The sequence below is a fragment of the Phoca vitulina genome, unplaced genomic scaffold (genome assembly GCF_004348235.1).
Source record: "Phoca vitulina isolate PV1807 unplaced genomic scaffold, GSC_HSeal_1.0 scaffold47, whole genome shotgun sequence".
NCBI lineage: Eukaryota > Metazoa > Chordata > Mammalia > Carnivora > Phocidae > Phoca > Phoca vitulina.
Genome location: NW_022589750.1, coordinates 4,590,424 through 4,615,589, shown reverse-complemented (window position 1 = coordinate 4,615,589; position 25,166 = coordinate 4,590,424). Strand labels below are relative to the sequence as shown.

General features: G+C 41.2%; 1 protein-coding gene across 1 annotated transcript; it reads left to right on the top strand.

The window, feature by feature from the left end:
- LOC116649162 (myosin-4) lies at positions 1-23,233 on the top strand. Its single transcript, XM_032431689.1, has 38 exons — positions 1-204; positions 293-436; positions 815-971; positions 1,965-1,992; positions 2,081-2,195; positions 2,280-2,372; positions 2,525-2,588; positions 2,945-3,043; positions 3,169-3,272; positions 5,001-5,139; positions 5,715-5,833; positions 5,935-6,084; positions 6,593-6,763; positions 8,272-8,581; positions 9,376-9,446; positions 9,852-9,939; positions 10,029-10,146; positions 10,800-10,923; positions 11,014-11,150; positions 11,281-11,536; positions 12,223-12,465; positions 12,767-12,943; positions 13,164-13,309; positions 13,566-13,656; positions 13,742-14,131; positions 15,173-15,299; positions 15,959-16,077; positions 16,205-16,401; positions 17,827-18,010; positions 18,090-18,255; positions 18,356-18,480; positions 19,152-19,460; positions 20,022-20,225; positions 21,543-21,668; positions 21,759-21,929; positions 22,016-22,120; positions 22,223-22,318; positions 23,081-23,233. Exons 1-38 carry the CDS (start codon positions 1-3, stop codon positions 23,231-23,233), a joined length of 5,820 nt encoding a protein of 1,939 aa, XP_032287580.1.
- Positions 23,234-25,166: the final 1,933 nt, after the last annotated feature.

Genomic DNA, 25,166 nt, shown 5'->3' with positions numbered 1-25,166 from the left:
ATGAGCTCCGACGCCGAGATGGCCGTTTTCGGGGAGGCAGCTCCGTACCTCCGAAAGTCTGAAAAGGAGCGCATTGAGGCCCAGAATAGGCCCTTTGATGCCAAGAATTCTGTCTTTGTGGTGGACGCTAAGGAATCCTATGTGAAAAGTACAGTGCAGAGCAGGGAAGGGGGCAAGGTGACAGTGAAGACCGATGCTGGGACTGTAAGTAACACAAAGCGGGGTAGGAAGGCATAATTGATCCTTTTCTGCTACTTAGTTGATATGCACTGGCTCCACCTTTTCTTAACAGACTGTCACAGTTAAGGAAGATCAAATCTTCTCCATGAACCCTCCCAAGTACGACAAGATCGAGGACATGGCCATGATGACCCACCTGCACGAGCCCGCTGTGCTGTACAACCTCAAGGAGCGTTACGCAGCCTGGATGATCTACGTGAGCGCCCCCTTTTTTCTTTTCACTTTTCACTAACTTAAGTCCATGAACTATGTCAGCCAAAACCAATTAAAGACTATTTTGCAATTTGGTTACTACAATTTTAAGACTAATCATTTGGTTAGTGTTGTGAATTCTGATGTATTTGACACTGTGCATGTGACAAGCCATCTATTTAGTGCTGAATTTGTGGGCAAACGGAAGGAAGCATAGTGTTGTAGGGTCTGTGAGGGGGGGAGGCAGCCAGGAAATGAGACCCTTGAACCTTAGGAGAACAGACACGGTACTTGGGTCCCTCTCACTTGGCACATAAAGCAGTATTTCCAAGACAGATTAATGATGTGACTGCAGACAGAGCAACCTTGTCATTTCCCACAGACCTACTCGGGCCTCTTCTGCGTCACCGTGAACCCCTACAAGTGGCTGCCGGTGTACAACCCCGAGGTGGTGGCCGCCTACCGAGGCAAGAAGCGCCAGGAGGCCCCGCCCCATATCTTCTCCATCTCTGACAACGCCTATCAGTTCATGCTGACGGGTGAGTGAATCCGTAATTACAATTTGTAGAGCCATTTATAAAGGACATGTATAGTGAAAACATAGAAGACACAGAGGCAGTACTTGGAGAATTAAATGTTCAGCACAAACATAATAATAATAATAATAGCATAATAATAGTATTCTAATATGATTAGGAGTATAATATAATAAAATCGGGGAAATATATTTAAAATAAAAGGGACCAGGGGTGCCTGGGTGGCTCAGTCCATTGGGCATCTCTGACTCTTGGTTTTGGCTCAGATTGTGAACTCAGGGTCTTGGGATCAAGCCTGAGTCAGGCTCCACACTCAGTGTGGAGTCTTCTAGAGATTCTTTCCTCCCCCCCCACTCCCTCCCCTACTGATCCTCCCACCTTCCCATGCTTTTTCTCTAAAATAAATAAAATCTTTTAAAAAAAGAACAAAATGGACCAATTCAAAAGCATAGAGAATTTTGCTTTGATTTCTATGCTACAATCCAAACTAATGCTAATTCCAGATCAAAATTAACCAAATTTTGGAATGAACTATGCATTTTAATTATAGCTGATACATCACCTCTCCTAAAAAGTACACCTTGAAAGCTCATAGTACACGTTATCCCAATTACTACACAAAACTTTGGATTGGACATTAATAACATGATTTTGAACTATGAACCAAGTAACTAAATGGAACATGGAACTAGTATTCATCTGACATTGATAAATTATTCGCAGGGTAGTACACTGAAATAGTGCGTTCATTACGTATTCTATCACACTAAAGGTAACAGGAGTGTAACACACTGACTAATTTTAAGCACATCTTTTGTTACTTATTTTAAAAAGAATATTGTGAAAAAAGCAAAGTAACAAGTGATATAGTTGTGTGTGTGTGTGTGTGTGTGTGTGTGTGTGTGTGGATGGGGAGCTTTAAAAGACAATTTTGAGTTTACAAAACTTATGTGCTACATATATTTTTCAACATTATCTCCTATTTCTCTTTCACAGATCGTGAGAACCAGTCGATCCTGATTACGTATGTAGATTTCATGCCTTTCTCTCTGTTGAATTTTGATCATTGTAGTGGTTAGATTCTGACTTTTTCCTCTGTGTGGACTCGACAGCGGAGAATCTGGTGCAGGGAAGACCGTGAACACCAAGCGTGTCATCCAGTACTTTGCAACAATTGCAGTCACTGGGGAGAAGAAGAAGGAGGAAGCTACCTCTGGCAAAATGCAGGTGGGTCTGGGGCCAGACTCAAGACTCTCACGGTTCTCGGGAAGTCTGGAGCCCCAGAGGTGAGGACCGCTCTTGCCTTTGCAGGGGACCCTTGAAGATCAAATCATCAGCGCCAACCCCCTACTGGAGGCCTTTGGCAACGCCAAGACCGTGAGGAATGACAACTCCTCTCGCTTTGTAAGTCTCTTGGTCTTTCTTTCCTGAGGATCAGCATGGACACTTCTGTGCCATGTGGTATCAGTATCTTTCCCATCTGCTTGGTCCATAGCTAAAGAAAATATCTGTCTGCCTTTGAATATGTACAAAAAGTCTTCCTTTGCCTTTTTAAGGGTAAATTCATCAGGATCCATTTTGGTGCAACAGGCAAACTGGCTTCTGCAGATATTGAAACATGTAAGTTAATGAATATTAGTGATTAAAAATATTTTTCTTGGGGCGCCTGGGTGGCTCAGTCGTTAAGCGTCTGCCTTCGGCTCAGGTCATGATCCCAGGGTCCTGGGATCGAGCCCCGCATCGGGCTCTCTGCTCGGCGGGAAGCCTGCTTCTCCCTCTCCCACTCCCTCTGCTTGTGTTCCCTCTCTCGCTGTGTCTCTCTCTGTCAAATAAATAAAATCTTAAAAAAAAAAAAAAATATTTTTCTTTGGAGTAATATACTGAAAATCTTGTTATCTATGTTGTGTGAACTTTTCAAATGCTTAATTTTCCATTGTGGCCTTTTTTTTTTAAGTGTGCTCAATCTGACTTTCTAGATCTGCTGGAGAAGTCCCGCGTTACTTTCCAGCTAAAGGCTGAAAGAAGCTACCACATATTTTATCAAATCATGTCCAACAAGAAACCAGAGCTTATTGGTAAGAAGTATCTGTGATTTTTTTCTACTAAAGAAGAATAAAAGCCCTTTTTTCTAAGAAGTCCCTCTAAAATGTTTTTGATAACCAAAGTAATTGTCTATATTTGTTCTTTTTCGTGTGTACAGAAATGCTTCTGATCACCACCAACCCATATGACTTTGCCTTTGTCAGTCAAGGCGAAATCACAGTGCCCAGCATTGATGACCAGGAAGAGCTGCTGGCCACAGATGTAAGTAACAGGTACAGAACAGGAAAAAGCAAATTCATTTTGCAGTATACAACACTCCCCTCTATAGAGTCAACAGCATTAGCAGAAAGACGACAAATAGGCAATATTGCCTTTCAGGCTTCCTTACTCTTGCAATAAAATTATAGGATATTTCAATGCCTGCCCCCACCCTATGTATCAGAAAGCTTAAAATGTCTGTAATAAATGTTAAGTCTTAAGCATTCCTTGGCTAGTTGGCTCTTTTTTGTTTTTTTCCTCATCAGTCCTTTGGGTCAATTTTTGTACTCCAATAGTGATGTTTCTCTTATTTTATGTCAGACCCTACATCCAATAACCTGGGAAAAGGACCTACGATATTTTTAGGTTTTTTATAATAGAACATGATGATTTCCACAGTTCCTCTGTAGTCAGAGGTAAACACAAATTTTATTTCAAATGTCACTCTGGGGGCTAACAGTATTCCCCTCCCCTCTCTATGCAGCATTTAAAGAAATGGATTCTCTAACCTCAAAAATTCTTTTTGGCCTCCGTGAGCCTTTACTTTTATTTTTGGAACTACAGATTCTTTCTCTCTCCTCTTCTTTTTTAAGGATCATTACTCTTTGGCTTATTTTCTTTATATATATACTTTATACATATTTCATGTTTTCTTTTACATTTCTGAATAGTCAACATTCTTTGATTATTCTTAACTTTAATACCAGTGGGAATATCCCAACATTCCCAAGATAGGATTAGGAGTTGCTTACAAAAACACTTCTTCTCTTAAAATATTATTTTCAAAAAGTCTATAAACTATTTGTGTGCCTTCATCTCATAAATGTCAGCTTTTACCAGCTTTACCTCATTATTATTCATATGTCCAAAAGGGTTAGGGAGTTGAGAAATAACCTCTAGTGTTGGAAGTTTAAAAAGAAAAAAGCATCGCAGTCTTCTTCTAAGACTTTATTAATGTCTAGGCATTTTAAATAGGTTGAGTCAGTGAGCTGGAACTGGGGGTAAATAATCTGGAGAAAGAGTTACATAAGCAAACTCCCCCTCCTTGTCTGATGCCTGCCTCCACTGCATGAGCCTTTGGAAAGCCTAGAATGGGCAACTAAGAAGGTGATCAAAATCCAATAGAGAAAAAAGACACATCAATATTTCAATAAAAGGAGACATTCTTTTCACAAATGTCTCTTCCCTGCATAAGTAACGATCAGGTGAAGCTTACTGCCAGGCATCTCATGGCCAGCTGAGCTGTGACCTGATATCAGAGAGGGAAAAACTCAAGGGCCACTGCTCTTCCCCTCTTCCCAACTGCATTCGTCATATCCAGGGAGTCAGGCTAGGAGTCGGCTAGGACAACATAGGAGGAAAAGGAGGGAACAGATTTGTGAAGCAAAGGAAACCCATGAGATAAGAAACCTGTGGAGCAAGGCCTGGCTAATGTGGAGAAATAGGAAGAGTGTTGTCCTTGGCATCCAAAGCCAAGGCTCTGAGTCTTGGCTCGGTGAGTGTGGACAGGACACATAATATCTTCACTGCCCACATGACTCAATGGGAAACTAGTGCATACCTACTAATGCTGCTTTGTGGAATAAAGTGCTGAAGAATAGGACTGCCTTTTGAAAACAGCAAAGTGCTAGTCAAGACATCATAAGAAGGAGGGGAGGCAGGCACCAGTGTCCTGAGGGTATCTGCCATGGTGGTAACTGGGAGATGATTTAAATTCAACTCTTTCCACAGAGCGCTGTGGACATCCTGGGTTTCAGCACTGATGAAAAGGCGGCCATCTACAAGCTCACAGGAGCCGTGATGCATTACGGGAACATGAAGTTCAAGCAGAAGCAGCGGGAGGAGCAGGCTGAACCGGACGGCACTGAAGGTACCGCTCCCTGCTCACATCTTCCAGCTGACAGAGCTGACACCATGAGGTCCTCAAGGGCAGGGGCCAAGTTTACACTTTCTTGACCTATCTGATGACCGGGAAAAGTATTAGAGAACAGAAATGACACACTGCATGTTTTACATGACTAAGAAGATTTGTGGAGGTGTGATTTCTGCCCATTCCAATTTTCACTGACTTACTGTAAGTTAGTATTTACGATCTGATTAAGACCTTTTTTATTCCAGTCAATAATTTACATGCCCACATGCACTGTAAAAAAAAAAAAAAATCAGCATTTTCCTATCACCCCTCCTCTAGGTTAGAATTTTTCTAATTATTTTTATCTGTGGTCTACTTTAGCTATATTTTAAGTATCACACAGAGCATTGATTCCCTACATTCCAAATTATCCTCTCAAAAAAAAAATGACTAAAATTAGTGTGACAAATGGTTTTGTCACATTTGCACATATTCCTCTTCAAGCAAAACTTTTTTTTTCTTTGTCATTACCCTTCACACCTTAAACTATATAAGCTGTTGTCAGCTTCACTGTTCTCACCTCGTTCATGCAGTTGCTGACAAGGCGGCCTATCTCCAGAGCCTGAACTCTGCTGACCTGCTCAAAGCCCTCTGCTACCCCAGGGTCAAGGTCGGCAATGAGTACGTCACCAAAGGCCAGACTGTGCAGCAGGTAAGCATGACTTAACCCCCATGATTTGTTTGAGCCACAGGAAACCCAAGACTCCATCACTGTGTTCAATTTGAAAAACCAAACTACCACTGTTCTTGAAGGTGTACAATTCGGTGGGTGCTCTGGCCAAGTCCGTCTACGAGAAGATGTTCCTGTGGATGGTCACCCGCATCAACCAGCAGCTGGACACCAAGCAGCCCAGACAGTACTTTATCGGGGTCTTGGACATCGCCGGCTTTGAGATCTTTGACGTGAGTAGTGAACTGACAGAAAATAAGCAAATGCAAATCCCCAGTCATTTGATCCATCTTGTTAGAGCATTCAAAATTATCTTTACAAAAAGTACAAAGCGGAATTTGTAGGAACGAAGGGTCTCTGAGGAGATGTGAAACAAGTAAATTAGTATAAAAAGGAAAAGAGAGAGCATTTTATTCTTTCAAGTCTAGAAGTCTCAGAGAATGATCTGTGAAAGGTTAATAAATATTCAACATCTATCCTGGATCCAAACAGGTATAGAAACGCTTTCTTAAATTACTCTAAGGGAATATTTAAAAGATGTCCTCATTTAATAGCATTCGGCCTAATGATTTCATGCAAAAAGCATAGTATTTGAGGAGTCTAAAGGTGAATACCTTTTAGAATCACATCATATAGTAAGAAAACAATCTGAACATTTGTAATTTAATAAACCAAAATACCTTAAATGCAGAAGACATACTTAAGTCATGAGTAACTCCCTATATTTATCTTTTCCTATAGTTCAACAGCCTGGAGCAGCTGTGCATCAACTTCACCAACGAGAAGCTGCAACAGTTCTTCAACCACCACATGTTCGTGCTGGAGCAGGAGGAGTACAAGAAGGAGGGCATCGAGTGGGAGTTCATCGACTTCGGGATGGACCTGGCTGCCTGCATTGAGCTCATCGAGAAGGTCCGTATGACTTTTCAAGCCTTCAGGACATGAAAAACAAGTTGTCTGCTTCCTTATGCTTAACTGCAATCCAATTCTCAAAGAACAAGCAGTGGTGTTTGATGACAGACTTGTGTACTCTGATCAGCTGTCTGGTGTGTCACAGGTGACCTGTTGTTACTCATGAATAGTTTTTAATAGAAAAATGACTGCAATGCATACAAACATGTACACAGACACAGGGATGCACGTTTCTCCCTCTTATAACTTCACTCTCCCTCACGTGCACGGGAGTAAGGAATGAAATTGCTGCTAGTCCCCTGAGTACTGTCATTGATCCTGGTGATTCCATGATGGTGTGTGGTGCACGGATCATCCTTCGTGGGTATCAAGGCAAAATGTGTCAAGATGTCTTCCAGGTTGGAAGGGTAGCTCTTCAGTTGTTGCAGGCATTAAGACTCTGATAACTACTGAATAAACACCAAACCTCTCTACAGTCCGTCCCTGGAAAATGAACCCTGAATTCTCCTTTATCAAGGAAGTGGGGCAATAATTCTATTAGTGTTGAATATGTTAAAACTCAACAAGCAATCATTAAACACTTACAAATGTAATATTGGGAACTCGCCATGTACCTACGGATACCAATGAAGTATATGGTTATATGTGAACATTACCCTAAGCAGTGGGAAAGGAAAAGCAAACACAACTGCCTTCTATGAAAACTTCAGACATTCATGCCAAAATTCTATAAAAATATGAAAGATGAGAGTGTCACATCAGACTAGGTCTACCCAATTTGAGGAAAACAATTTTAATTTGGTGATATATACTATCTCTGCTATTCATGAAAACGACATGGTACTCAGTTCCAGGAACATTGAAATAGTTTGGGAGACAATTTGTGACTGAAGCAAAATCCTCAACGTTGGATTTTCTATCAGTCTTTCCTATCAAACTTGTCACTGAAAGGAGTCAATCTGCTTACAAAGCAAAACCAAATTATGATCACTTAACTCCACCGTGGGGGCAACAGAGCTCTGAGTACAAAGAGCTCTAATGATACAACATGAGATGCTCTTTCCTCCTGGGAATGGATCATTTTTAATCATTATCCGTAATTTTTCTCCTCTTCATACTTTTGTCATGTCTAGATTTGAGGTGAGGAAGTTACATTTTCAGGAGGGAAGAAAGTATTTAGATCTATACATTTACAGGATAAAGAATTCAGCTTTGAAATGGTAGTTTTGGAATTTAATTTTATACTCTGAACATAAAGTTTGCCAAATGACACAGATGGACTTTTTTTTTTAACTGAGTCTTTCTAGCAAACATATTTCCCATATGTCCATGGTACATGACTGTTTCACATTTCAGTAGCAGACAAGAGGCAATAAAGTAGGATCGTGCTTATTTAATTTATCAGCCCTTCTTCTGGAACATTTTCAGGTTTCCACCAAGCACATAAACTATTGGAGCATATTTTTCTGAGGAACTCATTATTATCATCCCTTTTTTCCTACTCTCAGCCCATGGGCATCTTCTCTATCCTGGAAGAGGAGTGCATGTTCCCCAAGGCCACAGACACCTCCTTCAAGAACAAGTTGTATGAGCAGCACCTTGGGAAATCCAACAACTTCCAGAAGCCCAAGCCTGCCAAAGGCAAGGCCGAGGCGCACTTCTCTCTGGTCCACTATGCCGGCACCGTGGACTACAACATCGCCGGCTGGCTGGACAAGAACAAGGACCCCCTGAACGAGACCGTGGTTGGGCTCTATCAGAAGTCTGCAATGAAGACTCTGGCTCTCCTCTTTGCTGGGGGACAAACTGCTGAAGCAGGTCATTCTTAACATCATTAGTATGTTCACAGAGTGAAAATACTGACCAATATAGATAATGAAAGGAAGCGTATTTAATTAGTGTGCTACGGTCTTACGATCATAAGTTTTCAGAGCTAAAAGTACACATGGATCCTTTTGTCCATTGCCTCATTTCACCAATAGGAAACACAGACTCAGAGGTTAAGTGACTTGCTCAAGATCATACAGCTCATTTCTACTATTTTAATAGTATTGGTTCCTTCGAGGATCCAACTAAGCTGGAGATGAGGAAATCCTTTTTCAAGGCACCAGTGCTTGAGGAATTTAAATTCTGTTCCCCTAAGTCCCCTAAGACCAGATGCACATGTAACAGTATAGAAGCACAAGCGAATAGGACGTAGGACTTCCCTGCAGGTTAGTAGAGGCTCATGCACCTGGTAGCAAGCATGCAAGTTTGCCTGTTCTCTGGGACCTGCGTGCACTAAGGGGGCAGTACTACTCTGTCTCTGGGCACTTCCTTCAGGGGACACACTGCTGATTTGGAGGAGAGGAGTCCCATCCCTTCCCCACATCTACTCTTTTCATCCACAGTTCTTTTACTGTTGTTGTTTTCCTGAATACCTATAATGTGAGCCAATGCTTCTATTTTCCTAATCTATAGTCAGCAGAAAGATACAGAAAGAAAAACAGGAATGATACAAGTGAACAAGTGCAAATTTAAATTTCAGAAGGAATTTTGGCAGTCCTTGTACCTATGGCTAGTACTTTCAAAGCTGTTGCAAATAGTTTTAATTTTTCTATTTTATTTTTCAGAAAGCGGTGGTGGGAAAAAAGGTGCCAAGAAGAAGGGTTCTTCTTTTCAGACAGTGTCAGCCCTTTTCAGGGTAAGTATATTCTTGAATGCTGAAAGACTACTTCTGTAACAAAATTAAATTATCATAACTTTAAAAAACCTTTTAAAAGAAATCTATGGTGAAACTGAAAAAAAAAAAAAAAGCCGTGTTGTACAAAGGAAAATGAAAAACGTGTTAGGAAAAATTTAACAAAAAGAAAACCCATAATGTGGGTTCAAACTTTATAATAAATGAACCAGTTACCCTTAAAACTCCAAATCTAAAAGATCTAAAGTGGAACACATTTCACATGAAATCAAACCTTCTCTTAAAAGTAACCACTGTAGTCAGTTACATTTACTTTATTCGTGAAATGGGGCACATTCACTACAGATCACTGACAGGGACTCTCATGCAACAAAAGAATGACTTCAAAACTTTTCATATGGTTTACAGGAGAATTTAAATAAGCTGATGACCAACTTGAAGAGCACTCACCCCCACTTTGTACGCTGTCTCATTCCCAATGAAACTAAAACTCCTGGTAAGACATTTATGATACCCAAGTCAGACTCCAGTGTGACTTCTCATTAGACTATTATATAGAAAACACTTTTTTTTTTTTTTTTTTAGGGGCCATGGAGCACGAACTTGTCCTGCACCAGCTGCGGTGTAACGGTGTGCTGGAAGGGATCCGCATCTGCAGGAAGGGGTTCCCAAGCAGGATCCTTTATGCAGACTTCAAACAGAGGTTTGTGTCTCATTATTCCTCCCCTTCAATGTGCTAGCCTAGAGCAGTATCCCCACACAATTCAAACATCTTTTAACTCTTTCTTGAAAACTGAAATGCAATTATTTGAAAGGTGATCATAAAAGATCTGTACCTCTGAAACAAATAATACATTATATGTTAAAAAAAAAAAAAGATGAAGAAGAAGAAGATAGCAGGAGGCGAAGAATGAAGGGGGGTAGATCGGAGGGGGAGACGAACCATGAGAGACTATGGACTCTGAAAAACAAACTGAGGGTTCTAGAGGGGAGGGGATGGGGGGATGGGTTAGCCTGGTGATGGGTATTAAAGAGGGCACGTTCTGCATGGAGCACTGGGTGTTATCCGCAAATAATGAATCATGGAACACTACATCAAAAACTAATGATGTAATGTATGGTGATTAACATAACATAATAAAAAAAATTTAATTAAAAAAAACAAAGAACGAAGGCTTGCTTTATATTATCATAAGTTTTTAAACATATTTTCCCAAGGTTCACCTAAAGCACTGCTGGATTATTTTAATGGAATTTTTTTTCTCCAAAACTCAGTCTATCATTTTTTCAATGATAGCTACTAACAGTTCTAGTAAGAAGGAAAACCATGCTTTTATATTCTTTGTATTCTGATAGATACAAGGTTCTAAATGCGAGTGCTATCCCAGAGGGTCAGTTCATTGACAGTAAGAAGGCTTCTGAGAAACTTCTAGGGTCTATTGACATCGACCACACCCAGTACAAATTCGGTCATACCAAGGTACCATCAACCTAAATCTCTATAATAATTTCATCACCTTTGGACTTTCTCATGAGTGAAAATAACATATTTAGTTTGTTCTTTGGCAAGGTTTTCTTTAAAGCTGGCCTGTTGGGAACTCTAGAGGAGATGCGAGATGAAAAGCTGGCTCAACTCATCACACGCACCCAAGCTGTGTGCAGAGGGTACCTGATGAGGGTGGAATTCAAGAAGATGATGGAGAGGAGGTGAGGGACCAAGTCCAAGTCCTTGTTCTCTGCATTTTCATGGCTGAATCTGATACAGTCATTTTACTTCTTTTGAGTGATGGTCACTGTCCACATTGTTCCTTATTTGCATCTTTATTCTTTCCTACAGAGAGTCCATCTTCTGCATCCAGTACAATGTCCGTGCTTTCATGAACGTCAAACACTGGCCCTGGATGAAGCTATATTTCAAGATCAAGCCACTCCTCAAGAGCGCAGAGACAGAAAAGGAGATGGCCAACATGAAGGAAGAGTTTGAGAAGACCAAGGAAGAGCTGGCTAAGTCAGAGGCAAAAAGGAAAGAGCTTGAAGAGAAGATGGTAGCTCTGATGCAAGAGAAAAATGACCTGCAGCTCCAAGTTCAATCTGTGAGTGTCATCCACTGCACAGCTCAGCCACTTCTTATCCTCCAGACACTGCGGGAGTGGATATGAAAAAGTTTTAACTTAAGGTTTTTGAATGAATGGTTTCCACTAAAACAGGTGCTTGTTTGTTGTTCAAAAATACTAAGACTCAGACCTAAAAAAGCAATAGATGTGAAGTCACCAATTATGCTGTGTACGTTCATATGCACATTCATACGCGGTATGGTCATCAGTGAGCACAGTCATAAAGATGTCCATGGACATTTTCTTTCCTTTATAGACCCTTCTCTTAGATGAGACTGTCCTTTCCTTAATGAATATTTGTGTACATAAATAGAAGTTATGTTGTTCTTACCAGGTCAGGGAAAACGCTAAATTAACCAACCCCCTTGAATGTGAGGAAATGGAGTCCTAGAATTAACAAGTGATTTTTCCAAAGTAGCACAGAGGCGGATTTTGCCAAAAGGCTAGTTTCCCTGATCTGACATTCCACACAGGGACAGCTAGAGGAAATATGTTATTATAATCAGTACATTAAAATTACTAACAATTTGTCCAGTAGACTGTTAAAAGTTGGCATATGTGTTGACCAAACTGGTTGAGTTATTGAAGTATCCACCTTTTAATAAATTACAGTGTGTTTACAGATATAGCTTAGACAAATTAAACTGTTTCATTTCTTCCCTTAGGAAGCAGATGGCTTGGCTGATGCAGAGGAAAGGTGTGACCAGCTGATCAAAACCAAAATCCAGCTGGAGGCCAAGATCAAGGAGGTGACCGAGAGAGCAGAGGATGAGGAGGAGATCAACGCTGAGCTGACGGCCAAAAAGAGGAAACTGGAGGACGAGTGTTCAGAGCTCAAGAAAGACATTGATGACCTTGAGCTGACCCTGGCCAAGGTTGAAAAGGAGAAGCATGCCACAGAGAACAAGGTACAATCATGATCCATTTTAGAGTGTTTACAAGTGACTAGATTGTTACTGAAGTATTTTAATTAAAAGTTTAATCCTAAAGTTACTGAATATGAAAGGAAAATACTGTCATATTTATGTCATCTCTTTAGTCATCACTATTTCTATTTACCTTGACCTTTATCCCCCATACTTTTCAGTGAAGTGGGCCTGGCTTAGCTTCTTATCTCCATTTTCCATCTCAGGCCGACACTGTCCTAAGCTTGTTTCTCATCAAGATGACAGATATCATTAACATTTCTATAATCTGCTCAAATCTAAGGTGAAAAACCTCACAGAAGAGATGGCAGGCCTGGATGAAACCATCGCAAAGCTAACCAAGGAGAAGAAGGCCCTCCAAGAGGCCCACCAGCAGACCCTGGATGACCTGCAGGCAGAAGAAGACAAAGTCAACACCCTGACCAAAGCTAAAACCAAACTAGAGCAGCAAGTGGATGACGTAAGTGTGAAAAACACAGTATTTCCTCTCAATATAAACAGTTATGACATGCAACTGTCAATAATGCTCAGAAGCCTTTCACTGTGGCTTTGCAAATAATAATTAAAATTCCCATGCTATTTGGTGTATTTTTAAAAATTCTCCTGTGTATCTTTGATGGCTAGTAACATATGGCTCAGTGCCTTAGGACTGAAATAAATAAAATCCACTATATATTTAGCTTGAAGGATCTCTGGAACAAGAAAAGAAACACCGCATGGACCTAGAAAGAGCCAAGAGGAAACTAGAGGGAGACCTAAAGTTGGCCCAAGAATCCACGATGGATGTAGAAAATGATAAGCAGCAACTCGATGAGAAATTCAAAAAGTGAGTAACCTGCTTGTTACCTGTCAATTCAGGTGAAATAGATGTTTTAAAGCTCTCTAAAATACTACTTCAGAGCACACAGGAAAAAAAATGACATCTTTGACTTTTTTATTTAATGAAAATGGTACGTTACTAACTTGTAAAAACAGGTACTACTCACGTCCTCAACACAGCAGTATAAAGACGTTCCACCATACATGGGAAAGAAAACTGGTAAGAGAATTGATGGAGAGCTTATGTGTTGCTCCTCTAACAGGAAAGAGTTTGAAATAAGCAATCTGCAAAGCAAGATTGAAGATGAGCAGGCCCTCGCAATGCAGCTACAGAAGAAGATCAAGGAGTTACAGGTGAGTCGGACCCCCCACCTCTTCTGCACATTCCAGGAATCAAATCTGCCATGAGTTGGCATTCACGTTGATGTGTCACCCCCAGGCCCGCCTTGAGGAGCTGGAGGAGGAAATCGAGGCAGAGCGGGCCTCCCGGGCCAAAGCAGAGAAGCAGCGCTCTGACCTCTCCCGGGAACTGGAAGAGATCAGCGAGCGCCTGGAGGAAGCCGGCGGGGCCACTTCCGCCCAGATCGAGATGAACAAGAAGCGCGAGGCTGAGTTCCAGAAAATGCGCAGGGACCTGGAGGAGGCCACCCTGCAGCACGAAGCCACGGCGGCCACCCTGAGGAAGAAGCACGCGGACAGCGTGGCCGAGCTCGGGGAGCAGATAGACAACCTGCAGAGGGTCAAGCAGAAGCTGGAGAAGGAGAAGAGCGAGCTGAAGATGGAGATCGATGACCTCGCCAGTAACATGGAGACTGTCTCCAAAGCCAAGGTTTTTGTGAACTTGTCCCCTTTTCATTTTATTTGCAACGATTCAAAATTATAGAGTTTATACATGAATATATCTAATCTAACGGTACAAACTTTAAATGTTATCTCATTTTATTTTTTTAATTTAAATTCAATTAACATATAATGTATTATTAGTTTCAGAGGTAGGTCAGTGATTCATCAGTTGCATATAACACCCAGTGCTCATTACATCACATGCCCTCTTTAATGCCCGTCACCCAGGTACCTCATCCCTCCACTCCCTCCCCTCCAGCAACCCTGTTTGTTTCCTATGATTAAGACTCTTGTGGTTTGTCTCCCTCTCTGGTTTCGTCTTGTTTTATTTTTCCCTCCCTTCCCCCATGATCCTGTTTTGTTTCTTAAATTCCACATAGGAGTGAGATCATATGGTAATTGTCTTTCTCTGATTGACTTATTTCTCTTGGCATAATACCCTCTAGTTCCATCCACGTCGTCGCAAATGGCAAGATTTCATTTTTTTGATGGTTGAGTAGTATTCCATTGTGTGTGTGTGTGTGTGTGTATGTGTGTATACACACCACATCTTTATCCATTCATCTGTCAATGGATATCTGGGCTCTTTCCATAGTTTGGCTATTGTGGATACTGCTGCTATGTTATCTCACTTTAAAATTATTCCTATTATGCCTATTAGGCATCACTATATTGAAATGAATCATTGCAGTCTTCCTACTTGACTTGTAGAAATCACGTTAACTTTTATCCCTAGGACTATGAAAGAATGCAATTTCAGAAAAAAAATTATCTAAAAACCATACTCCACGTGATGCAGAATTTAAATGATGTTCATGTTTGCAAAGACAATAATCCAGTTTTCATAACCATTTATTTGTTCATGTAGCCCAAATTATGTGTCTCTATATCCAGGGCACTGTGGTGGGCTTCGGAGTGGCTAGAAAAGTAAATACAGCTCAGCTCCTTTCCACAAGTAGTTATCTCCAAATGCAGACTTACAAATAAAAATGTATCATCTTTTCCTGTTTTCTATTTCCCACCACAGGGAAACCTCGAGAAAATGTGCCGCACCCTGGAGGACCAGCTTAGCGAAGTGAAAACGAAGGAAGAGGAACAACAACGCCTCATCAATGAGTTGTCAGCCCAGAAGGCTCGTTTACACACAGAATCAGGTCAGTGGGCACACAGAGCCAGCACACAGAGAGCCAAAGAACGAAAGGCAAGCCTCCACTTGTGAACACCTCTTAACACCCATCATTTCTTAAGCCACACATGCCCATTTATCATTCGTCATTCTTTCTTCTTTTTATTGAGAGAAGGTAAAAAGGATGATTATAAGCTATAACTGGAAGAAAATTAAGCTCCCTGGGCTGAGGAAGTTTTTTGCTGCCTCAGCATTACTCGAAAGAAAAGAAAAGAAAAGAAAAGAAAAAAGAAAGAAAGAAAGACCTTAAAATATCAAAGAAAGCTCATATTTTTTTAATTAATTTATTTATTTATTTGACACAGAGATAGCGAGAGCAGGAACACAAGCAGGGGGAGTGGGAGAGGGAGAAGCAGGCTTCCTGCTGAGCAGAGAGCCCGATGGGGGACTCGATCCCAGGACCCCGGGATCATGACCCGAGCCGAAGACAGACGCTTAACAACTGAGCCACCCAGGTGCCCCAAAAGCTCATATTTTTGAAAAAGCAAGAAATAACCTTCTCAATCACATCAAAGTTTTTGGGCTGTTCTTTTCATCATGGAGTAAGAAGAGTTCTAATGTTACCGTATTCTTTAAATTAGTCATCTAGATGGCAGAACTAAATCATTCACGTTTTGTCTTTCACAGGTGAATCTTCACGACAGCTAGATGAGAAAGAGGCTCTGGTGTCTCAGCTATCACGAGGCAAACAAGCATTTACACAACAGATTGAGGAATTAAAGAGGCAGCTGGAAGAGGAGTCTAAGGTGAGAATTCTCTAATTGAGACTTTCAATCACTTGAACTTTGTAGCGTGACACACTATTGAACTTCACTTACAGAATATCAATGACCAGAACATAAATGTACAATGCACACTTTTTGGTTGGTCCAGGCCAAGAACGCCCTGGCCCACGCCCTGCAGTCTTCCCGCCATGACTGTGACCTGCTGCGGGAACAGTATGAGGAGGAGCAGGAGGGCAAGGCCGAGCTGCAGAGGGCGCTGTCCAAGGCCAACAGCGAGGTGGCCCAGTGGAGGACCAAATACGAGACGGACGCCATCCAGCGCACAGAGGAGCTAGAGGAGGCCAAGTATGGGCTCTTAATGATAGAGGCAGAAAGAAAAGTTTAAAGGCAGTGAAGGAAAAATAATAAAAAAATAATAATATTTCAGGCATGAAGATAGGAGGAATATTTTAGCCTATCTGATTATACAGTGGTGGAAACCACCATCTTCTCCTTACAGACCAGTCACCTCCACTGAAGAATGGGCCAAGACCACAGCTCTCCCCACATTTTGGTCTATTACGAAAATATCTTAAATTTCTTTCCACCAAAATGAATTAAAATTATCAGCATACCCTTTATGAATTAAGTAGAATTAATTTCCTTCAATATAAGGAAAAATGGAGACAGTGGTATATTATTATGAATATTATAATTCAATAATCAGTTTATCCCTATCTAGAAGTTCAAAATAAGACTATCATACTCTGTCATTTAATTAACAACCAGTATCAATAAACTGATTCATTAATTACACACACTTCTTATGGAATAAAACTCATGGGAGTGACACATGGAAGGGAAATAATCATTATGTTCCCAGTGAAGGAAGCTTCTCTAAATTGCATTTATGTCAGTAGTTGCTAGAATTAAACAGAATGAGGAGGTTTGGCGAGCATTTGCAGAGGGAACACTCCAGTTAAGTGTGAGCTGGTGAAGGAAGTAGTAAGACTTTGGAGGGTATTTGGGAAATATAATTCTGGAATAACATTTGCTCTCTGGGGCATCAGACCCAGAAAGTTAGTGATTAATCATAATCATATGACCTCGTATGAAGGAAACAGATAGATCAAGAGAAGAGTGAACTGCAGGCTGCTCTGGAGGAAGCAGAGGTACATGTTCCATTTGCCCAATTATGCATTATAAACAAACTGAAAAATTAATACTGACTGAGAGCAGCTATCATGTTGCAAAGCTACCGGGGATAACTCCTGTAATGCATCACTTTGGACCACAGTTTCATTTATGAAGAGGACCATGTTAAAAAATGCTTAACGACACTATGCAGTGCTAGCATGCTTTGATGATACGCCTCTGGTTCACGGCTGTCACGTACTGCTCCCTCAGGTGATGCAGGGAGGGCTATGGTCTTGGCACATTCTTCAGTGGACATGACTGTCTGCAAGGAGAAGATGGTGGTTTCCACCACTGTATAATCAGATAGGCTCATTCATTCTCTCTCTCTCATAATGCATACACCACCACCACCACGCATACAAAAAGACCTCATGAATATGTTTAACAACCCCTGACATAAAGATAAGAATTCACTAGGGAAAACTAAAGACACAAAATGGGTACTGATAAGACATTTTAGAAAACCTAAACAATTTGTGGACAGAGAAGCAAAGAATCTTGCGGAAAATATGCTTTCCTAGTCAGCAGCTTTATAAAGTTCACTGTCGTAGCTCTGAATCTGCTCTTGGTCACTCACACTGACCAACATTTCAGGAAGAAGCTGGCGCAGCGTCTGCAGGATGCTGAGGAACACGTGGAGGCCGTGAATTCCAAATGTGCTTCTCTAGAAAAGACGAAGCAGCGGCTCCAGAATGAGGTGGAGGACCTCATGCTGGACGTGGAGAGATCTAACGCCGGCTGCGCCGCCCTGGACAAGAAGCAGAGGAACTTTGACAAGGTGGCCCACAATGACTGGCTTCCTGGGGGAAAGTGGCCTGACTCTTGATCACAGAGGCTTAGTTCTGATGTACTTCCAGGTCCTGGCAGAGCGGAAACAGAAGTATGAGGAAACTCAGGCTGAACTTGAGGCCTCCCAGAAGGAGGCCCGCACACTCAGCACTGAGCTGTTCAAGGTCAAGAATGCCTATGAGGAATCCCTAGATCACCTTGAAACCCTGAAGCGAGAGAACAAGAACTTACAGCGTGAGTCTTTGTAACCATTCTACTTTAAAAGTGGTGGGGAGACATCTTTTCAAGTTTTCATTTTTCTCAACTGAATGTGATATTTTATTATTAACTATAGAGGAGATTTCAGACCTGACGGAGCAGATTGCAGAGGGGGGAAAGCATATCCATGAATTGGAGAAAGTGAAGAAACAGATAGATCAAGAGAAGAGTGAACTGCAGGCTGCTCTGGAGGAAGCAGAGGTACATGTTCCATTTGCCCAATTATGCATTATAAACAAACTGAAAAATTAATACTGACTGAGAGCAGCTATCATGTTGCAAAGCTACCGGGGATAACTCCTGTAATTCAGTGAGAAATACTGCATTGTTCCTTGGGAAGGCAGAACGAAGAGGCTAAATTAAGATGTATGAAAGTTTGTGGTTTTCTGAATGCCTTCTTCAAGAAAGCATCATATTGTGCAAAACAAACAACAAGCTCTCTAGGTAACAACCAGGAAAACACCATCAAAAGATGTGACTGCGGACTGACTGTTCCCCTATCCTAGGAATGTGGGTTCTGCTTGCCCTTCCTGCTCCCAGAGGCTGCTCCAAAGACATAGCCTTGAGACAGTGGTTTGGTGTTAAGAACACCTACATGGTATATGTGACTAAATCTACCTAGGGTCTCTTTGTAAACTTTTAAAATTTGGTGGGCAGATGTGGGATCCATTCATCTTCCCGCCACCCAAAACTAGCCTCTCACGTAAGTTCCCTTTGCTATTATTAAGCTGCCACCACCAAGCTGGAATGGCCTGCCTCTTCCTTTGGTCTTCTCACTGCCCTCCAAGTACAGGGGCCAGTTTCAGATTACACCAGGAAGATCCCGAGAGGATCAAAAGCCAAGAGTAACCTAAGTGTTGCTTTTTAAAAAGGGATCTCTTGAGCACGAAGAAGGCAAAATCCTTCGCATCCAGCTTGAGTTAAACCAGGTGAAATCTGAGATTGACCGGAAAATTGCTGAAAAAGATGAAGAAATCGATCAGCTAAAGAGAAACCACATCAGAGTGGTGGAGTCGATGCAGAGCACCCTGGATGCTGAGATCAGGAGCAGGAATGATGCCCTAAGAATCAAGAAGAAGATGGAGGGAGACCTCAATGAGATGGAAATCCAGCTGAACCACGCCAACCGCCAGGCTGCAGAGACAATAAAGAATCTTAGAAACACACAAGGAATACTGAAGGTACACCGGGATAAACACACATGGTGTCATGCAGTCTGGGTGTTAACTGTAATTTATATGCCATAAATCTAAATAACATGGTAATCAGTTGAAAATTTTACATACACAGCCAAAGAACAGCTTACATCTGGAAAGTCTAAAAGTTCACCTTGTCAACTGAAGAGAAGACACTGCACAAATCACTTCATTTATATGAAATTCATTTGTATGATATATATAAATATATATACATACATTTTTAAATATACATATCTATACTTGTTTAATATATGTAAAACAACATCATTAGACCAGCTCATCTCTGAGGATGCTTTCTTGATCCAATATTTTATAGCTTTAGCCATGGTTATTTTTTTATGATTTAGAATCTAAAATATAACATCCTGTTCTTTTGAGGAGACCTACTATCCTAGGCTACAAAGAATTTGTCTTTAAAGGGACTTGCAGATTTTCCCTCCCTAATCATACTCTAAGTTATTGAGAACAAAGTGTGTACATGACCCAAATGTGTACTCGCTTTAATGGAAGCATGAGTAAGAGTCTTTGCCTCTTTCTGTGTAGGACACTCAGCTACATTTGGACGATGCCATCAGAGGCCAAGATGACCTTAAAGAACAGCTGGCCATGGTGGAGCGCAGAGCCAACCTGCTGCAGGCTGAGACTGAAGAGCTAAGGGCATCCTTGGAGCAGACCGAGAGGAGCAGGAAGGTGGCAGAGCAAGAGCTTCTGGATGCCAGTGAGCGTGTGCAACTCTTGCACACCCAGGTGAGGTTCAGGACTCTGGTTGAGCAAATGCATTCCCTGAAGTTGAAGATAATTTGAGGGGAAAACCTTGGCAAGGATCCCTTCCTGAAGTTCTGGAAAATGTGTATTACTAAGAAGTACTAGGGCCTAGCCAGTTCACGGGTATATTTATGGGCTGACATAATCATGTTGATGTGAAAAAATTTAGAGTTCTAGGAACTTTTGTAAAAAAGCAGAAGGCCTTCTATTAATAACCATATATGTGACATTAGTGGCCATCTTGTCTTTTGCAACTCTAAGCTGCAAATCGATAAGCAAATAAACAGAGGAAAAAGAATAAGCCACCAAGTTATTTTTATGTATCATGTATGCACATGAAGCTAACTACATGAAAGAAGCTCTTCAGTTCAAATTCACAGAGGCCATCATTACTGCTACTCAGCATTTGTTGTTGATAATGCATGTGCTAAAATAAATGGCGGTGTAGCCTCACAAGGCTAATAAGCAGCCATTAGAGTATGCACTCATTGCCATGAAAAGATGTTCATAATACGTGAGAAGAGCAACTTAAAAATAATATATAAAGCATGATCATTTTTGTTGAAAATATATAGGAAACATCCAGAAGGATAAACAAAGTGTTATCAACGGTTATCTCTGTGTACCGAGAGTACAATAATTATTCCTTACCTCTTATTTTGTTAATTTGTATATTCTATTTTTTACAATAAACATGTATTATTATATACTTTTTAAAAATTGCAATATAAGGAAATAGCCATCATGGAAATGTTAAAATCACATACTACAAATACTTTTAAATTCAAATTAAAATACATTTTTCTTACTCATTTTTAGTATCCTTGAATTAAATATTTCACATTATCAACTTTCCAAAACATAACATATTCTTGGTTCATTTTTGTACTGATAATGATGCTACTTGTGCTCTTTAAATATAAAGCTAACCAAACATGAATGAACTAAAAATTAATAATCCATTTTCCATGAGCTGTGTGGCCCTACATGGTACAGCACTTTAAATTTTTTCTTGGGTCAGGGTTGTGCTTCATGCTTACAAACAGCCACTGATAATAGTTGAACATCTCTGATACCAAAAATCAAATTTTACCTGGAAGAATTTCAGATAATGTTCATTAACAGAAGTATGGATAAAAAGAAGAGAAGGCATAACTCAAGAGTCAACTTTTGATTTGGTGTTTATTCTGAATTTTTCCTGGATCAAGAATTTTTGCCTGTATACACTAGTCAAAATGACAATGTAAACAGAATATAATTAAATGTGCTTCCCTTTCTTTTTTTATTAATTTGAAACAGAACACAAGCCTGATCAACACCAAGAAGAAGCTGGAGACAGACATTTCCCAGATCCAGGGAGAGATGGAGGACACTGTCCAAGAAGCCCGCAATGCAGAGGAGAAGGCCAAGAAGGCCATCACTGATGTGAGCAGAGGGCAACACGGTCCTGGTCAAACTTGAATCCTGATGTGCCAGCTCAGCTCTCTCAACTGGTTTTGTTTTACTGCTCATCAGGCAGCCATGATGGCCGAGGAGCTGAAGAAGGAGCAGGACACCAGCGCCCACCTGGAGCGCATGAAGAAGAACCTAGAGCAGACTGTGAAGGACCTGCAGCACCGTCTGGACGAGGCTGAGCAGCTGGCCCTGAAGGGTGGGAAGAAGCAGATCCAGAAACTGGAGGCCAGGGTGGGTCCCCATCACTTCACTCAATTCCCAACCTGCTCATACAGCTACTTACAGCCAAATTGCTAAAAGCCTTTGTTCTTTTCCAGGTGAGGGAACTTGAAAATGAGGTTGAAAGTGAACAGAAGCGCAACGTCGAGGCTGTCAAGGGTCTTCGCAAACATGAGAGGAGAGTAAAGGAACTCACTTACCAGGTGACCCGCCTTTCCATATTTCTCAGGCCTGCTGCTCTCTCAAGAAAATAAAAATAATGAGTCGTTTTCAAATAACACTATTTGCTACCTCTTTCATTTCAGACTGAGGAGGATCGCAAGAACGTTCTTAGGCTGCAGGACTTGGTGGACAAATTACAAACAAAAGTTAAAGCTTATAAGAGACAAGCTGAAGAGGCTGTAAGTAGCTTCGTAATGAGAGAGAAAAGTTCAGGAGAAGGCCTGAACTTTAGGCCTTTGTGGAGCCTGAAGTTTATAGAATTTGAGAGCCTTTCTTTAAGGCAAGAGTACAAAATTAGGTATGAAAATGAATATTTGGAATGAAAAAATTTTACCAGTAATTACTGGAGCCTTAGAGATTCAAGTGCATTTCTTCTGAGAACTCTTTAAGCAATTTTCCAGACATGTTAGTACAGAAATGTTTTTTGGTTACAACTCACTTCCCTATCTAGAACACTCCACCACTCCCAGCAATCTCCAGCACTCACAGGGGCTGTGCTAATGAGGGCTCTGAAGTCTAAGCTTTGTTAAATGACTTCACAATAAATCCATCAGAATATTTCTTTTTCATTTGGCTCCTTTCCCATCTTATCATCTTTCTCATCACAAACTTTCTTTAAGGTTCTCTGCACCCAATACTATCACCATGTCTACTTTTTAAAGATTCAGATTCCTGCTACTCTGATCTCCCAGTTGTCATTGTAGCATCTTAAGTTTGCCAGGAAGAGAATCAAGTGAGAGAGACCGAGCAGGGGGCATTGTGAGCCCACACGTTCAGAGGCAACTAGTGGGATGCCTTGTCCCCAAATAAGTACATGACCAAATAACAGAACATTTTGCTTTCTCATTTATGAATTAAATCCAGTAGCTGCTCCTAGTAACAAAGGCAGTAAGAATCAGAAAATGTCAAATTTTCTCGTTCTCTGAAATTTCTTTTCTCAGGAGGAACAATCCAATGTCAACCTTGCCAAGTTTCGCAAGATCCAGCACGAGCTGGAGGAGGCCGAGGAACGGGCTGACATTGCTGAGTCCCAGGTCAACAAGCTGCGGGTGAAGAGCCGAGAGGTTCACACAAAAGTCATAAGTGAAGAGTAATCCATTCTTATGCTGAAAGGTGACCAAAGAAATGTGCAAAATGTAAAGTTCTTTGTCACTGTCACATGTCACTGTAACATCAAGGCAATAAAATCTGCAGAGAATTTTCCAATCTAAAAATACATGTCTCTCTTAATTACAAGTTCTGTAGTGCTATGAGAACTAATTCATTTCTTCAACGCTTGTGAAGCTCCTAACTGTGCGATCAGATGAGTGTGGTCAGTGAACCAATGTTAACAGAAGGCAAATGTTCTCTGAGGGAATACAAAGGTGGTTAGTGCACCCCCAAATCCATTCAACCAATTCTACTGAGAACCAAGTGTGTGTCTGTACAGAAATGGGCACCAGGGATATGACAGTCGTCCCTGCCTCTGAGGAGCTCAAGCCAGCAGGAGTGACAGCAATTCAAAAACAGCTCCTAGAAGATGAGTAGACAGTTATCTGGTAAAAGAGAAACGGAATTGGTCATTCTAAGAAGAGAAAACAAGCACGAGATTTCAGAGTAGTTTGAGCACAGGCCCCAGCCAGAGAGGGAAGGCCTGCCTGTGAAGGGAACAGCCTCCTGTGTGGTGCTGAGGAATCAGGATATGCATGGACCTGGTGAGATTTCACGAGAAAGAGAGCTGACCCACCTCTGGCAGTAGCCCAGAGGATGGAGCTGAGAGGAAAGACCAGAGCCTAGAGACTGCTGAGGCTATGAAAATTATCCAGATTAGGGGTCACAGTGACGGCAACAAACGAGAATGCAGAACGCAAGCAGGCCTCCAATACTGGTCCAAGGAAAGGACTGGAAGAGCACTGAGGAGTAAATCAGTTTCACGGCCTTCAAACCTCGCAGTTAGCTTGTGATTATACATTTTATTTCCTTTTGTGCGAAGTTCTCTTCCTCTGAACCCCTCCAAGAAAAGGGACAGAACTTCTTAGATAATTCCTAATTTCTACATACAAGTCTGCTTACCAAGCCCAAGAAACCGGATTTTTCTCAGTACCATACCTATTTTAAGGAAGAATCAGAAAGGGAATTGATCTGTTAATATCAAAAAGAATGTGACTGAGATTATACCATAGCCATTGCCAGAGTGGTCTTTTCTTTGATACTTTTTTAAAGCTTACCGTTTGGCTTCATTGTGTAAGATATTTTAAAAATAAGGTAACAGAATTCCAATTCATTCTTTTATGGTGGTGGATATCCCTTCCTAACAAGGTGGCTGCTTCAAGGAATCTCCTTCCCCAGTGTGAGAATCCTAATTAGTAATGAGAAGCCTGCTTCATGAGAAGAGGATTTAAGAGAGGTAAAAAGTAATTAATAAGGAATATTTAACATAGGCCATGATGAAGACTAATGAAATATCCTGCAGAGGGTAGGCATTTATTATCAAATTTTAATTAAACTCTGTAGAGTTAACCTATTGACCTCAAAAGCACAGGGCAATTGCTTTATTATTCCGTCTCCTAACTATTTAAATAATTGCTTATGTAGAGAGTTGGGAGTGGATCTCATTATGTATGGGTCGATTATCCTGGGGTCCCTGATTAAAGCAGAAAGGATTTAGAGTCACAGAAACACTGATTAATATTCTTCCTTATCTTCCTCACAGATTAGATGATTTATAGATGTATTTCCTTCTCTCTCACAACAAAGCCACACATGAACATACAGAAATGTTTATAATACTCTTGTCTTTCCTTTCATTGAGATGTGGGAACTTTTCCTAACCTACTGATGCGGGATATGAGGACCCAAATGGGATGCATGCAGGGAGGAGGGAGGAGGGAGGAGGCAGGAGACTGTCTCTGAGAACAACTCTGAATTAGGAGCAAGAGGGAGTTCACTCCTCCCAGACAGTAACACTAGGACTTACTGTGATGGGGAGAAACTGAGACTGGAAGGACACTTTGGGCTGTCACAAAGGGCAACCTTGAGGTAACCTAC